General features: G+C 50.5%; 1 protein-coding gene across 2 annotated transcripts in view; it reads right to left on the bottom strand.

The window, feature by feature from the left end:
• SYNJ2 (synaptojanin 2) overlaps positions 1-16,636 on the bottom strand; it is a 102,647-nt gene that overhangs the window by 64,386 nt on the left and 21,625 nt on the right. For both annotated transcript variants that reach the window (XM_069598794.1, XM_069598796.1), the window contains exon 2: positions 2,884-2,970. In XM_069598794.1, the coding sequence (XP_069454895.1) occupies positions 2,884-2,970 (87 nt within the window). The remainder of the gene's footprint in view (positions 1-2,883; positions 2,971-16,636) is intronic.

Below are 16,636 nucleotides of genomic sequence, written 5' to 3'. Positions count from 1 at the left end.
CGTTCTGGGATAGGGACTTGCAGATGGGAAAGAAGATCAAGTTCAAGACAAACACTCCTCAGCATAACCGAAGAGAATTGGAAAAACTCAATGGCAAGGCCCAGTCCTTCCATCCTTCAGACTGTTGTTCAGTCGCTCAGTCGTGTCTGACGGACTGTTTTGTGACGCCATGGACTGCAGCCTGCCAGGCTCCTCTGTCCATGGGATTCCCCAGGCAGGATTACCGGAGTGGGTTGCCATGTCCTCCTCCAGGGCATCTTCCCGACCCAGGGACGGAACCCGAGTCTCCTGCATTGATAGGCGGGTTCTTTACCACTGAGCCACCAGGGAAGCCCGCATCCTTCAGATACCCTGGGCACTTTCAGAAATGTGTTGAGAAAGGCCTGACATTCCAAGTCAAACACACTCTCACCACACTCAGGGAGCCTCCACAGGGCCCCCTGGAGGGTGACACAGCCAGGCAGGGCTGGGGTGTTCAGAGGACACCAGACATGGCCGGGGACCAGGGGCTGTGCTTGCTGCCCCCTCGCGGGGAGGAGCAGGTGGGTGGGGGGGCCGCAGGCAAGGAGGATGGCCTTGTCTGGGGCAGCACTATGAACGGGTCACCTCTCTCCACTCCCTGCCCTGGGATGAGCCTGCCATAGCTGGCACCCACAGACAGCCTGGCTCATAGACACTGTCTGTGGGGGCTGCCAGCCTTCCCTGTCAGGACCGGTTTCCTAGAGCTGATCTCTAACCTCAGCCCAGGGAGACAAGCTTTCCCCTGGGATACAGGCAAGGCACCACTTCCCTGGTCTTGGAACCTCAGCCTTCCTGCCCCTTTCAGGACAGAACAGCCTCGCCGGTGAAGGCAGCCCCTGATGCCATGAAAAAGGAGTTTAAAACCTAGTCACAGGTTCAAGGGGCTTCCCTTGTGGCTCAGCTGGTAAAGAATCTGCCTGCAATGCAGGAGACCTGGGTTCAATCCCTGGGTTGCGAAGATCTCCTGGAGAAGGGAAAGGCTACCCACTCCAGTATTCTGGCCTGGAGAATTCCATGGACTGTAAAGTCCATGGGGTCGCAAAGGGTTGGACACGACTAAGCAACTTTCACTTTCATAGGTTCAAGAGGGAGGGGGCATATGTATACCCGTGGCTGATTCATGTTGCTGTACGGCAGAAACCAACACAACATTGCAAAGCAATTATCCTCCAATTAAAAATAAATACATTTAAATTTTTTAAAAACCCACTTGCCACCAGCAAGTCACTGATGCAAAAAGGACCATTAATTTACACACAAGAAAAATATTGCCAATCATAATTGTAAAATGCCAACAACTGTAACATATCTGAAACACCCAGATGTTATAATATAAAAAAATGTGTCATGGAATAGAGGAATTAAAACTCTTAAGCTTTCTAACAGTTCCAGTTCCTACCTCAAGTTTTTGGGAGAGCTGAGTTAATAAATTAAAACACTTAAAACCGGGCCCAGCACAGAGTAAGCACCACCTAAGGTCAGCTGTCATCTTCACATCCTCGTGATTGAGGAAAGGCCATAGGAATTTTTTATAACCTCAGAAAATAAAAATCATGGCAAGGGGGAGAAAAAAAACAGAAACTCTTGGCAGGCAGCACATCTTCATGAAAAAAAAGTCAGTGTTTAGAGGCCGCTAGATCCAGGTTTCAATTCTAGCTGAGCTTCTTAGGCAAGTGATTTTTACCTTCTGAGTCTGTTTCCTTTACTGAAAAGGAGAATAAAGACACAGTATCACGTTGGCTTGTTTTTAGGATTAAAGAAACTAATGTACACTTAGCCATTGGCACAAAACAAGACATTTAATACATGCATTTTGTCATGTGGGTACTGAGTGTTTTTCCTAAACACTGTTTGGAGATGATCACCATCATAGTTCAGAGGAAAAAAAAAAACCACCCGATTAAAGAAAAAAGAGCCAGAAAAGTAATGGCAAACAACTGTGCTGTCTGCTGTGAAAATCCTCAGACCAGGGAACACAGCTGCTGTGTGGATGTGGAGATGAAAACAGCTGCTGTGTGGATGTAGGCTTGGAAAGAGCCTGTGTTCGAGCAGCTCACAGCCTGATCTGGTCTTGGCCCCATACGTCACCAGAGACACTGGGCAGGGACAGTGTAAATCAGATGGCAGAGAGGGGAGGAAGGAGGGGGTTGCTGAGTCCCAGCATCGCATCACGGCTCCTGTGAGGCCCAGGAGTGCAGAGGTGACCGAGCGGCCTCACAAGGAGACTGTGACTCCCCAGCGGCAGCCGTGTTGATGTCTCAGCCCCTCACGTCTTACACCGAGCAAGGATGCCCACGCGTTCCTGTGAGTCCTCTGCCCATTCCAGTCGGATCATGTGGCCCAGTTCTGGAGCTCTTTTCCTTGCTCTCGCTCACACCCAACCTCAGTGCCCAATGGTCAGGCGCTGGTGGCTTTTCTCTCCTTGCCAACGATGCTCCATCCCAGCTCTACTCCGTAAAGACACACTCAGCAGGTCCAGGGGCTTCTGACCTCTGACCTCCACCCCCTTCTAGAATACAAATCTCCTGTAAAACAACACACCAGCCCCTGGGGAGACACCCCTGTCCCCCCCAGACCAGGCTGGAAGATCCTAGATCCCAGCGGGCACCCAGAGAAGGTAAGGTCCTCTGTGCCCAGGGTGGGAAGGAGTGCCAACAGGGGAGGACCAGGCTCTCACCTCGACCTCTGCCCTAGCCTGGAGGAGCTGGCTCAGTGAAATAAACATTTTAAAAGAGAGTAGCTGCTGAAATAAAATGACTATATCCCACAGTCTCTCCAAACTCACATGAGAAGCTCTGCCCGACACTTGAAGTCTATAGCCCCGAGTGTGTGACAGCTGCCGCCCTCCAAGCGGGTACTCACCGGACTTCAGCCTGAGCTCCCCTAGGCAGCCGTAAGCATCGGTGAGCTTCCCGTACTGGCCTTTAATGACCTCCTTTTCTTCCGGGGCTGCGGGAGAAACACAGCACAGACAGCATCAGCCAAACCTCCCGGTGGAGTTCACTCACTGCAGCTTCCGATGCGGCTCCCACCCACTCAGCAAAGAAAACGCAGAGTCGGTTGCTCGGCCCCAAGTCATCTGTGTGGAGGCTTGTGGATCAGCAGATTGCCAAGCTCCAGGGACTGAGACCTTCCCACCTGCTGTCTGAAAGCTCCGGCAGCGTCCTGGGAGGGCTGCAGAGGCGGAGGGGAGTCCCTGGTCCGCGGAGGTGCTGGGTTTGAGGTGGGAGCAGGTGTCTCAGGCCAGCCCCGTCCCTCGGTACTGCAGCCCACGTGCTCAGAAACAGCACTGAGTCATCGCTCCCTGATGGGGAGGACCTTCCTTCCTAAGTATCGTCCACCAGAGGCCACATCGTGCAAGTGCTCACCCACCCCCTGGGGACCTGCTAACACACAAGGGCTGAGCAGGAGGCCTGGGTGACCCTTGTGCTCCAGGTCTGGGGCCAGTGAATCCCAAGGCAGGCTGATGAGCAGAGGTCCCCAGGGTCTTCAGAGTTACTAGAAACACCCAGGACAACACACCCAGCCTGCTGGGAAGCAGAAGAAAAACTGGCAGAGGGAAGGACCAGGAAAAGTAGGGAGCCCTTAACCTTGACAGTGATAGCACAGACACCGTTGGAGGTGCCACGGGCTCTTACAGGGGCCAGGCCTTTGCACCCTTTTCTCAGAACGTTTCTAAATGCATAGAATAAAACACACACATGGACGAATCCTTAAATAAGGGCCCCGCAAATACCATTAGGGCGACTTGATATGGAAGCAAAAACTCAGCCTCAACTGGATTCATCCAATACAAGGGCTCTCCAGCTGGGGAGACAGAGGGAAAAGCCTGGCAGACACCACAGCTTCACAGATAGGTTTTGGGGGCTCTGTATCTCTAAAAAGTGAAAGTGAAAGTCGCTCAGTTGTGTCTGACTCTTTGTGACCCCATGGATTGAATACAGTCCATGGAATTCTCTAGGCCAGAATACTGGAGTGGGTAGCCTATCCCTTCTCCAGCGGATCTTCCCAACCCAGGTCTCCCGCATTGTAGGCGGATTCTTTACCAACTGAGCTACTGGGAAAGCCCTATAATCTCTAAAATTGTATGCAAATTTTTTGATGTATGTTTTTATACACTGGGATCGTAATCTTCATCAGAATCTTCAAGGAGCTCTAAGGTTAAGAACTAGTTTAATAAATGATATTTTCCTCCAAAATTCACATGACTTTTTCTAATAAGGGTTTTTTGCTGGGGGAGGAGGGAGCAGAGTAACCTAAAAGTAATTACCCAAAGCCGGGGCTTCCCTGGTGGCTCAGCAGTGAAGAATCCACCTGCCAATGCAGGAGACTCGGGTTCAATACCCGGGTTGGGAAGATCCCCTGGAGAAGGGAACAGCTACCCACTCCAGTATTCTTGCCTGGAGAATCCCATGGACTGAGGAGCCTGGCGGGCTACAGTCCGTGGGGGTCGCAAAGCAGCCACTAAACAAGTGTATATAAGTCAGTCCCAACCTCCCAATTCACTGCACCCTCCCTCGTGTCTACATCTTCTCTCTTCAAAACTAGTAATCGCTTCCCTCCAATTCCACCTTCACATCTCACTCTCTCTCCCTCTCCCGCCTCCCTCTTCCATCTGTTAAGGACCATTGTGAGTACACTGGGCCCCTGGATCATCCCCAGCAATCTCCTATCCCAAGGCCCTTAGCTTAACCACAAGTGCAAGGCCCCTTCTGCCAAACGTGGGAACCACTGCAGGAAGTGGGCATCAGGATGGGGGCACTGAGGGGCCCACAGATGGGCACGACCCACTTCCTGGAGCCCACAGGTCTTTGTCCCAACAATGATGACAATGAGGAGGACGAGGCAGCCTTCCTGCCCACCCCGGTCTGCTCCCTGAAGAGATGAAGGCCTCCTCCATCCAGGTGACGATGAGTCTGCCGTTCAGGGACAAGCCTGGTGCAGCGTGCCTATTGACCCCTCCTGGAAGTGGCCTGCTCCCTACTCTAGGACAGGTGAAGCCTGTGAAATCCCATCCCCGCAGGTGGAAGCGAACTGCTCCCTGCAGGCCTGTTCAGGGCCACACGTGGTGTCTCCTGGTCTAAAGAGAGAGAGGTAGACAGGCAGCTCCCGTCCTCACTGCAGTGGACACATTGATCAATGCAAGAGCTTAATTCTGACACACACACAAAAATCATATTTCAACCTGCAAAGCTTTACAAAGCCTCTGCACAGAACCCTGAAGCCAGGGTATCATCTGGGTCTCACCCTGTTGACCCTAAAACGAGGAGGTCTTTGTGCCTTTATGTTCCTCTGCAAACAGTCCTAACCAAACAAACAAAACCCTGGGAAACTGCCAGCCAAAGGAACCTGGTCAGATCCACACTTCCGAGGTGGGAACGGGACCGCAGGAGAAGCTGTGGGAACAGAACTGACCCCTGCCCCGCTGGGTCACGAAGAAAAGCACACACAGCCGGTCCCCCTGCGCTGGGAAAATCAAACAAACACAAATTTTAAAAAGGCTTCTCACCCTATTTTAAAAACAAGCACAGCTCCACCAGGCCACCTTGTCCCATCTGAATCCTGTAAATGATCCACTCCTTAATACAGAATCAGCACCATCATCCCTGGCTTTCACACAAGGCACCTCACGGAAGGTCACAACCTGACTGCACGTGCCAGGCTTGGGAGAAGATGCTTTTCCTCCATCACAAACAGACGAACTGTAAACAAACAGTTTACAGGGGGGCTTAAAACAGGGGGGCTTAAAACATCGGAACTTTCTCAGCTCTCGAGTCTGGAGGCTGGAAGTCTGGAAGCAAGGTGTCAGCCGGCCACCATCCTCTGCAGGCTCTGGGGAGGGTCCTCCCCTCCCCGTCCTGGCTGGTGGTGGCCGTCAATCTGGACCTTCCTTGGCCTGCAGCTGTTTCACTCCAACCCCTGCCTCCTTCATCACGTGGCCATCTTCTCTCTGTGTGGCTCTGGGCCTCTCTCCTCTTGCAAGGAAACTCATCACATCAGATTGGGGGCCCACCCTACTCCAGAATGACCATATCTCAACCTAATTACACGAAGGACCCTATGTCCAAACATGGTCCCATTCTGAAGTATTGGAAGTTAGGACTTGCATGTATCTTTTGGGGAACACAGCTGAACCTGTAAGATTCAGTAACCTTTTCCTTCCATGAGCCAGCCCTGTTAAAAGTCCAGACTCTCTGCAAAGCATCTCTCCTTTTCTCCAGGCCTTCCCCTCCAAAGCTCCTTCCCACCCCTGCGATGTGTAAGCAGGACACGTCCCACGTCTGGGAGACAGGGCCTCCTCAGTGAGCCCCCAGGACCCCCAGAGGCCTGGCCTCCCAGGCAACCTGTTGCAAAACCGCCCGACACCACCGCTTGCCCCAGATAACCGTATTTCCTCACTTCGTGTCAAAGGAAGAACAAATCCATTTTGCTCTTAAAAGGGAGATCACAAACCAAAAGCCTCAGGCAGGTAATGAAGGAACGAAGCTGCAGGAAGAGGTCCGTGGGTGACCCAAGGATATACACACCTTCTAATGGGGACACATGGTCCATTTCTGCCCACTGCCCCCAGGAGGTCAGACCAGCCTGGGTACCAGCAAGTTTCCAGTTTTTTGAGAGAAATAGGACACTTCTGATTTCTCAGTCTTGGCAACCAACCCAGGTTTATTTTAAGCTCTGCGTGGGCTGCACACACCTCTGCAGACTGTATTTGGTCTGCCCATTGGCAACTTCTGTCCTTCCTTACTTAATGTCTGAAAAATAGAATTTTCCTGTCTTCCGCGCTTTTGTTGGTTGCATTTCCGGAGGGTTCGTCCACGTGAGAATGTTTTTGCTTCCCCCTGCTCACCGCCCCTCGAACCCCAACCATCAGCCACAACTTTCCAGGAAGTCCTCCCCTTTACTCACCCACCCTTGTCCTCATCCACCTCTTGCCCTGGGATTCAGCCACTCGTTCCAGTGAGCGTGTATCTGAAGGCCGGCTAGGCACAGGGACCCAGCAGGGATCCGAACAGACCCAAACCCATCCACCCTAGAGGCAGCGAGGCAGGCGCGGGGCCTTGGCAAAGAAGGGACACGTGTCATGAATGGGTGAGTGACAACCGTGGAGGCCAACCCGCTGGAGGTGGGAGCCAGGGGCAGCGGCCCCGACAAGGCTGTCACAGAGGTGGTGGAGCGGCAGCGTCCACTCGGGGCCAGGAACCACACAAGCTTCTTGCCGAAGGGGACAGACGCAACCAGCAGCACAATACAGTGATGTGAGCTAAGAAGAAAAAGCAAACAAGGAAGAGGGGTGGGAAGCGGGGGAATGAGGACTCTCACATAAGTGCGGTTTGGCAAGGTCTCACTGCAGGGGCAATCTGTGAAAGCAGATGAAGGAAAAGAGGGAGATGGCTTAGTGGAGGGCCGGGGAGCACCGTGGGCCCAGAAGAGCATGTGCAAAGGTCCTGGGGCTGAAGCATTCCTGGAATATGCAGGCTCAGTGAGGTCAGCGAGTCTGACAGAGGGAATGGAGCCAGGGACACGCTGCGAAGCACCGTCTAGGTCATAACAAGACTTGGGATTTCGCGCCGAGCCAGAGGGAGGCACTGCGGGGTTTTGAGGATCACTCTGAATACAGGAGGGGCAAGAGAAAGGCAAGGAGACCAATTAGGAGGCGCTACAATGATCCTGCAGAGAGGATGCTTGGAGCGGGGTTAGGGGGTGGGGCCGGAGGTGCTGGGAACACACACACACCACACACACACTGATACACCTTATTATTATTGAAACTTCCAAAGAAAAGCAGAGTAGTGTAATAACTTTACGTGCCCACCAGCTCTGACTGGTATCTATTCACACTCAAGCTTACTTCATTCATATCTCCCATCTGACGGGGTAACAGGCAGGAAGGCCAGGGGTCTCCAAATGGAGGAAACAGGCTGCAAGTGTCTCTCAAAATTCTGTGTTGCTATGACGACACCTGGTTCCACCTGAACTTCACATTTCTCAAACCTTGAGCTACCCAAAGCGTTTTTCTTATGGAAATGTTTTTCTTAAGCTATGTTAATGACAGTAAGTATTTGCTTTGGAATTTGCCTTTCTTCAAAATGGTTCCACCTAAGACTAACTTTTTCTTTTCTCAAACCTTGGGCTGATAATAGCTGAACAAACCAGTATTCATATCAATTGTTTTATGGCTGGGGGATGACATACCTCGTGCCATCCTATCTCAAAAATGCATATTGTGGGAGAGGGGCCTGGTGAAACTCCCTCAGCTTTGAGGTGTCTCTCTTCTGATTAATAGCTTTCTAACAGACGAAAAACAGCTTGCTAAAAACTAGCAGGGGGGCACTCTGCATCGCCCTTCTGATGTCTATGTCAGAAGCTTTCTCTGTCCCCTTTTCCCTTTAATACAACTCTGCTACACAAAAGCTCTTGGGTGATCAAGCCTGGTCCCTGGTCCCAAAGCTAAACCTTCTTCGGAGATCACGAATCCAACATTGTTCACTATAAGCTATCACATCCCATCTCCGACACCTCACAGCAGTCTCATCTTGTGGGCTCAGACAATAAGCAACAATCGGTGACAGGAGTTTAAAAAAAAAACAACCCCATCCTAACCCCACTAAATCAGAAACTCTGTCCTTGAGACCCAGAAATCTGTTTTCATGAGTCCTCCACTTGAGAACCACTGCCCAAGATTATTCTAATTCCAGACTTCATACTGTTCTATCTATAAATATTTCAGTAAGAATCTCTAACAGATGAGGCTTCCTTTTAAAAATATACCACAATACCATGATCGTATCTTTAAAAATGTAACCATAATTCCTTAACATCATCAAATACCTGCATATACGTCAAAGGCAAATGCAAAAGGCTTTGTGGACAGACAGGACATGGGACGTGAGCGAAGGACAGGTTTCAAGGATGATGCTGAACAACCGACAGGATGGTGTGACCATCACCCCTGGTGTCCATGGAGACTGACCCGCCATCTGTCATGGGGTCAGACCACCCAGTAAAGAGTCTGGGGATGCAGTTGTGCCGGCTGCAGTCACACGGGCACATCGGCAGAAGAGACAAACTGGGCACCCCTGGCCAACAGAAGCTCCTTAAAATCACAGACTCGGGGAGATGGCCTTGGGAGAGCGTGGAGGTGGACAAGGTGCTTAAAGGTCTGGGAGACGGAGGAGAAGCCAAAAAGATACAAGGGAAAGGTGCAGTGCCTGGAGTCAGGAGCCAGGGGCGAGCGTGTCAAGGAGGAGAGATGGGTCGGCGAGGAGGTCCCATGCTGCCCTGAGTCCCAACCCAGCAGGACTAAGCGCTCATCATTCGAGTTACACACAGAGGTGAGCCAGGGGAAAAGCAGCTTCGGTAAAGATGAGGGGCAGAATCCTGAATGGTGAGGACGAGGCAAAAATGGAGGCTGGGAGTAGAAGCAGTTCCTTGAGGAATTCATCTGTGTGTGTGGGTGTGGGTGTGTGTGCGAGCGTGTGTTTGCACGTGTGGGTGTGCATGTGTGTGTAGAAATGGGAGGCTGGGAGCGGCAAGTGGGGTCTAAAGGTTTCCCTAAGAAGAGGAGTTAACACCGGTTTGCACGCTGGCAGAACTGATCCAGGGGGAGGTAAAGGCTTCTGGAGGGGAGAGAAGGGACCCGCTGATAGTGCCCCGGACGCGGTCATGGCCCTGACCTGTGACTGCGGGGCCGCCTGAACAAAGAGTCCGTCTAAGGCGACAGGAGAGCGGAAGGACACAGGGGCAGAGGCGGTGGGGTGGCGAGGGGCGCAGGCCGCAGGAGGAAACGCTCTCCTGGTGCCTCCGGCTTTCTCCTTTCTCGGTGAACTGAGAAGCAAGGCGTCTGCTCAAAGCCCCGCGGAGGTGCGCGCGGAGCTTCAGCCGGAAGGGCCGTCGGGGGAGGTGGGAGGGTGAACTGACATAGGAGTGTAACTGGAGGGCCCGCTTGGGCCTGGGGACCCCAAAGCGGGGGTCCACTGCCAGCGTGGCGGTGGGTCCGCTCCAGAGACGTCCAGCCACACGGAGGCAGGTCCAGGCGAGGACTGGAGGACCTGCCCAGCGGTTCCCCAGGGGAGTAGGGCCTGCAAGTGAGGGGCAGGGGTGGAGGGGGAGGGGTGTGTAAGGAAGCGGGTGGGGAAGGCATTGGAAGAGGAGGCAGGTTCACCTCCAGTCCTGCTGGTGGGAATGTAAGTTGGTGCAGCCACTATGGAGAACAGAATGGAGGTTCCTTAAAAAGCTAAAAAGAGTTGCCATAGAACCCAGCAATCTCACTCCCGGGCATAAATCCGGACAGAACTGTAATTCAAAAAGATACATGCACCCCTATGTCACAGCAGCACTGTTCACAATAGCCAAGACATGGAAACAACAATGTCCAGCAAGAGATGAATGGATAAACATTTTGGATAAATGAAAATATTCATTCATCATTCATTTCTTCAGTCGCTACGTTATGTCTGACTCTTGTGACTGCGTGGATTGTAGCCTGCCAGGCTCCTCTGTCCATAGAATTTTCCAGGCAAGAATACCAGAGTGGGCTGCCATTTTCTTCTCCAGGGGATCTTCCTGACTCAGGGATCAAACTCGCATCTCCTGCTTTGGCAGGAAGTTTCTTTACCACTGAGCCATCAGGTAAAGAATGATAGCTTTACCTGATACACATACATACACACATACACAAATAGAATACTACTCAGCCATAAATAAGAAGGAAACTGCCATTTTCAGCAACACGGATGGATCTAGAGATTATCATACGAAGTGAAGTCAGGCAGAGAAAGACGAAGGCCATATGATACCACTTGTATCGGAAACCTAAAATGTGATACCTGGGCTTCCCTGATGGTCCAGTGGTTAAGGATACGTCTCGAAATGCAAGGGACACTGGTTTGATCCCTGCTCCAGGAAGATCTCACACGCTGTGGGGCAACAAAACCTGTGCGCCACAGCTACTGAAGCCCACGTTGCCGAGAGCCTATATTCCGCAACAGGAGAAGCCACCACAGTGAAAAGCCTATGCACCACAACTAGAGAGAAGTCCCCGCATGCCGCAACTAGAAAAAGCCCGCGCTCACCCTGTGTTGACAGCCATGTTTGACTCTTTGCAACCCGATGGACTGCAGCACGCCAGGCTTCCCTGACCTTCACTATCTCCGGGAGTTTGCTCAAACTCATGTCCATTGAATTGGTGATGCCATCCAACCACCTCATCCTCAACTGCCCCCAATCTTTCCCAGCATCAGGGTCTTTTCCAAAGAGTCGGCTCTTTGCATCAAGAGTATTGGAGCTTCAACCCCAGCATCAGTCTTTCCAGTGAATATTCAGGGTTGATTTCCTTTAGGATTGACTACTTTGATCCCCTTGCTGTCACAAGGGACTCTCCAGAGTCTTCTCCAACACCACAATTTGAAAGCACAATTTGAAGTTTTTCGGTGATTAGCCTTCTTTAGGCTTCAACTCCCACATCTGTACATGACTATGGGAAAAACCATAGCTTTGACTATACAGACCTTTGTCAGCAAAGTGATGTCTCTGCTTTTTAATACGCTGTCTAGGTTTGTCATAGCTTTTCTTCCAGGAGCAAGTGTCTTGGAATTTCATGGCTGCAGTCACTGTCCACAGCAATTTTGGAGCCCAAGAAAATAAAGTCTACCACTGTTTCCATTTTTTTTCCTGTCTATTTGCCATGAAGTGATTGGTTCAGATGCCATGACCTAGTTTTTCGCATGCTGAGTTTTAAGGCAGTTTTTTTCACTCTCCTCTTTCTTCTTTATCAAGAGGCTCTTTAGTTCCTCTTTGCTTTCTGTCATTAGGGTGGTATCATCTGCATCTGAGGTTATTGATATTTCTCCTGACAATCTTGATTATGGCTTGTGCTTCAGCCAGCTCGACATTTCACATGGTGTGCTATGCGTAGAAGTTAAATAAGCAGGGTGACAATATACAGCCTTGACGTACTCCTTTCCCAACTTGGAACCAGCCCGTTGTTCTGTGTCCGGTTCCGACTGTTGCTTCCTGACCTGCATACAGCTTTCTCAGGAGGCAGGTCAGGTGGTCTGGTATTCCCATCTCTTCTAAGAACTTTCCACAGTTTGTTGTGATCCACAGAGTCAAAAGCTTTAGTGTAATCAATGAAGCAGAAGTAGATGTTTTTCTGGAATTCCCTTGCCTTTTTTTATGACCCAGCAGATGTTAGCAATTTGATCTCTGGTTCCTCTGCCTTTTCTAAATCTAGCTTGTACATCTGGAAGTTCTTGGTTCATGTACTGTTGAAGCCTAGCCTGAAGGATTTTGAGCATTACCTTGCTAGCATGTGAAATGAGCTCAATTGTGAAGTAGTTTGAACATTCTTTGGCATTGCCTTTCTTTGGGATTGGAATGAAAACTGACCTTTTCCAGTCCCGTGGCCACTGCTAAGTTTTCCAAATTTGCTGACATATTGAGTTCAGCACTTTTAACAGCATCATCTTTTATTATTTTAAATAACTCAGCTGGAATTCCACCCCCTCCACTAGCTTTGTTTGTAGTGATGCTTTCTAAGATCTTTTTTGTATAGTTCTATGTATTCTTGCCACTTCTTAATATCTTCTGCTTCTGTTAGGTCCTTACCGTTTCTGTCCTTTATTTTGCCCATCTTGGTATCTCCAATTTTCTTGAAGAGATCTCTAGTCTTTCCCATTCTATTGTTTTCCTCTATTTCTTTGCATTGTTCAGTTAAGAGGCCTTCTTATCTCTCCTTGCTATTCTCTGGAACTCTACATTCAATTGAGTATGTCTTTCCCTTTCTCCCATGCTTTTTGCTTCTCTTCTTTCCTCAGCTATTTGTAAGACCTCCTCAGATAACCACTTTACCTTCTTGCATTTCTTTTTCTTGGGAATGGTTTTGGTCACTGCCTCCTATACAATGTCAGGAACCTCAGTCCATAGTTCTTCAGGCACTCTGTCTACCAGATCTAATCCCTCAAATCTATTTGTCACTTCCACTGTATAATCATAAGGATTTGATTTAGGTCATACCTGAATAGTCTAGTAGTTTTCCCCACTTTCTTCAATTTAAGCCTGAATTTTGCAATAAAGAGTTCATGATCTGAGCCACAGGCAGCTCCAGGTCTTTGCTGACTGTATAGAGGTTTTCCATCTTTGACTGCAAAGAATATAATCAATCTGATTTCAGTATTGACCATCTGGTGATGTCTGTGTGTGGAGTTGTCTCTTGTGTTCTTGGAAGAGGATGTTTGCTATGACCAGCGTGTTCTCTTGGCAAAACTCTGTCAGCCTTTGCCCTGATTCATTCTGTACTCCAAGGCCAAACTTGCCTATTACTCCAGGTATCTCTTGACTTCCTACTTTTGCATTCCAGTCCCCTAGGATGAAAAGGGCATCTTTTTTTGGTGTTAGTTTTAGAAGGAGTTGTAGGTCTTCACAGAATTATACAGCTTCAGCTTCTTCAGCATTAGTGGTTGGGGCATAGACTTGGATTAGTGTGATGTTGAATGGTTTGCCTTGGAAAGGAACCGAGATCATTTTGGCATTTTTTAGATTGCTCCCAAGTACTGCATTTTGGACTCTTGTTGACTATGAGCGCTACTCTACTTCTTCTAAGGGGTTCTTGCCCACAGTAGTAGATATAATGGTCATCTGAATTACATTCACCTATTCCCATCCATTTTAGTTCACTGATTCCTAAAATGTTGATGTTCACTCTTGTTACCTCCTGCTTGAACACATCTGATTTATCTCAATTCATGGCCCTAACATTCCAGGTTCCTATGGGTACTGTTTTTTACAGCATCAGGCTTTACTTTCACTGCTGCACACGCCTACAGCTGAGCATCGTTTCTGCTCTGGCCCAGCCTCTTCACTCTTTCTCTGCTCTTCCCCAGTAGCATATCGGACACCTACTGACCTGGGGGGCTCATTTTCCGGGGTCATATCTTTTTGCCTTTTCATACTGTTCATGGGGTTCTCGAGGCAAGAAGACTGAAGTGGTTTGCCATTCCTTTCACCCAGTGTAGCCAAAAATAAAATTTTAAAAATTTTTTAAATAAAATATGACACAAATGAAGTAATCTACAAAAGAGAAACAGACTTCAGACACAGAGAACAGACTTACGGTTAACAAGAGGGAGACAGGATGGGAGAGGGGTGGACTGGGGATTCGGGATTCGCAGATGCAAACTATTATATAGAATCAACCACAAGTTTCTACTATATATCACAGAGGGAACTATATTTGATATCCTGTGATAAACCATAATGGAAAAAATATATATATATGTGGAAAAAAATTTTAAAGGGGTGGCAGGTTCACGGGATCGCAGTCTCACTGGGGTCAAAGTGGGTGGAATTGGAGAACTGAGGGATGAGCTGGAAAGACGAAGGTAGCAGATGAAAAGGGCAACGTCTGACGCAGATGGAGCGGCTGGGCTGACAGAAAAGAAGGTAAAACCAGCAAGGAAACAGGCGATCTCAAGGAGGGACAGAGGGCAATATGGTTCCGTGGTGTGCGTGGACAAAGGGTCATCAGAGCCTGCAAGAGAATCTGACCCTAGGTTAGCCTCCCAGTCCCGTAAACTGATAAATACCATCCATGTTACTAGACGACAGTACGGCAAAAACGGACCACCTGGCAGCAAACCCTGGACTAGCAGGAATCACAGCTGACAGAAACAATGATGAGGGCCCAGGAAGACTCCTTGAATGGAGCAGTCCTTTAAGGGAGCCTGGAAGCTGAGCCACCAACACTGCATTCTGGGGTGACCAGGAGCAGGGGTGAGGCATCTCAGCAAGACGCCCTGTCATCCACGCCCTTCCCGCGCCCCACCCCACCCCCCGCCCAGCATGCACGCCGGTGACAGGGCTGCTGTGACAGTGACTCCACAGAAGAACACTCCGTGTGGCCCCGCCAGGAGCTCTGGTTCCTGTCCTGGGTACAGAGTGGGCTGTTGACAGTTTGGATGCTTAGATGAACCTAGAAAGACCTCCTGGTGGACGCTGGACATGAGATTCCTAGCTGACTGCTTTTACAGCGGAGGGAAGGAGGACAGCCTGGATGTGGCAAAGAGGAGCCTGGAGGACCACCATCCCACCCCTGGGTCCAGTGGGCCAAGGGCACTGGAAGGGCAAGGGCTCGCCTGCAGGGGACAGCGCTTGCCCCAGCAGAGCGAAGCCAGTCCAAGATGCTGGTTCCCAGGACACGGTTCTATCGTCAGACGTCCCAGGGCTGGGGCAGGGCTCCTGGGAGCCACAGAGCTCAGCAATGCGGCCAGAATCTGCTCTGCTCCTTAAAACTCAGGCCAGGCAGGCCGTGCTCCCGGTCAGCAGGCGAGCTGTCTGGACCAGTCATCAACCGAAGCACATGTGCTTCTTTCTTTCACAATATTTTCCACAATCACACGCCTTAAGGAAATTCCAGCAAGGCCCAGCCCACGGGTCAGAAAAATAAGTAGGTCAATTTAACCATGCAGACGGCCCAAGACTGAGGCACCCCTTGTGGCTGTGTCCCTGGGCCAGATATTATACCAGCTTCTTCTATTTCACGGTCTCCAGAGGACAGAATCACTCAGATCCAGGTCACTGTCTTCTTCATGTGCTAATTCTGAGCTCAGCTCAGACCGGCTTGTGGCCGTTCCTTCCAGAATTATCAGTTGGGAGCTGAAGCAGTGCTCCAGAAAGACAATGGCCTTCCTCGGGCAGGCGGGTGGGGGGCGGGTGGAGGCTGCTGGGCGGGGGTGGGGGTGGGGGGGGCGGGTGGTTGCTAAGCAAAGTGGAAATCAAAACATCAGTCTGAAACAGAAGCTTGAGAACCAAGACAAAGCCAACGAGGCAGACACGTCAGCCCGGCTAGGACACTTTCCTGTGCTATCCCCAACCTTTCTCTCCAAAAAGTCCAAGCCACACGAAAAGGTCAGCGGTGAGTGGTTGGCAGGGGACACTAAAAAAAGAAAAAAAACGCTACCTAAGCAGATGCACTGCCTCCCTGCAAGAATGTGCTCGCCTGTACCACCAGCCAGAGGGGAAAAGAGGACAATGGACCGTCTCTTGCAGCCACAGCTGGACAAACTCCCCTCCTTGCAGTAGAGTCAGCAGAGGCTGGTGTGACCAGACCGAGGAAGGGAGGCCTGTCCTCCCCGGACAAGAGGGCTTGAGCATTGGGCTGGACATTGGGCCTTGAGAGTTAAATCTTTTTTTTTCCCTAAAAAGAAGGAATCTGGGCCTTTAAAAAAGTGCTGACAGAAGGCTGACTATGCTTCTGATGGAGCCACAGGCGGGTCTGCCTGCGTGCGGGTCTCCTCCTACACAGAGAAGCCCTGTTCCCATGTATGCATACACACCTACCTTTAGAAGCCATATTGTTGTTTAGTGGCTAAGAAGAATCCACAGGCGGAAGTCCTGCTCAGCAGTTCTTACACCTCCAGGAGAGGGCACCAAGGGCTGGACCAGGCTGACTGCAGGACCATCCCACCCCACAGAGCACAAGAAAGAGCGTAAATCATCCCCTTTTCCACACAGCTGTGCTTCTCTTTGGACACAGGGGAGAGGTAGACCCTTCAGGCCAAGTTCATGGCCTGCCCACAGATGTCCACCCCCTCCCCAGGGATTCCGCCCCGAACACCGA

Source organism: Ovis canadensis, chromosome 8 (genome assembly GCF_042477335.2).
Source record: "Ovis canadensis isolate MfBH-ARS-UI-01 breed Bighorn chromosome 8, ARS-UI_OviCan_v2, whole genome shotgun sequence".
Classification (NCBI taxonomy): domain Eukaryota; kingdom Metazoa; phylum Chordata; class Mammalia; order Artiodactyla; family Bovidae; genus Ovis; species Ovis canadensis.
Note: the sequence above shows the minus strand (reverse complement) of the source record. Positions and strands in the feature narration are given on the sequence as shown.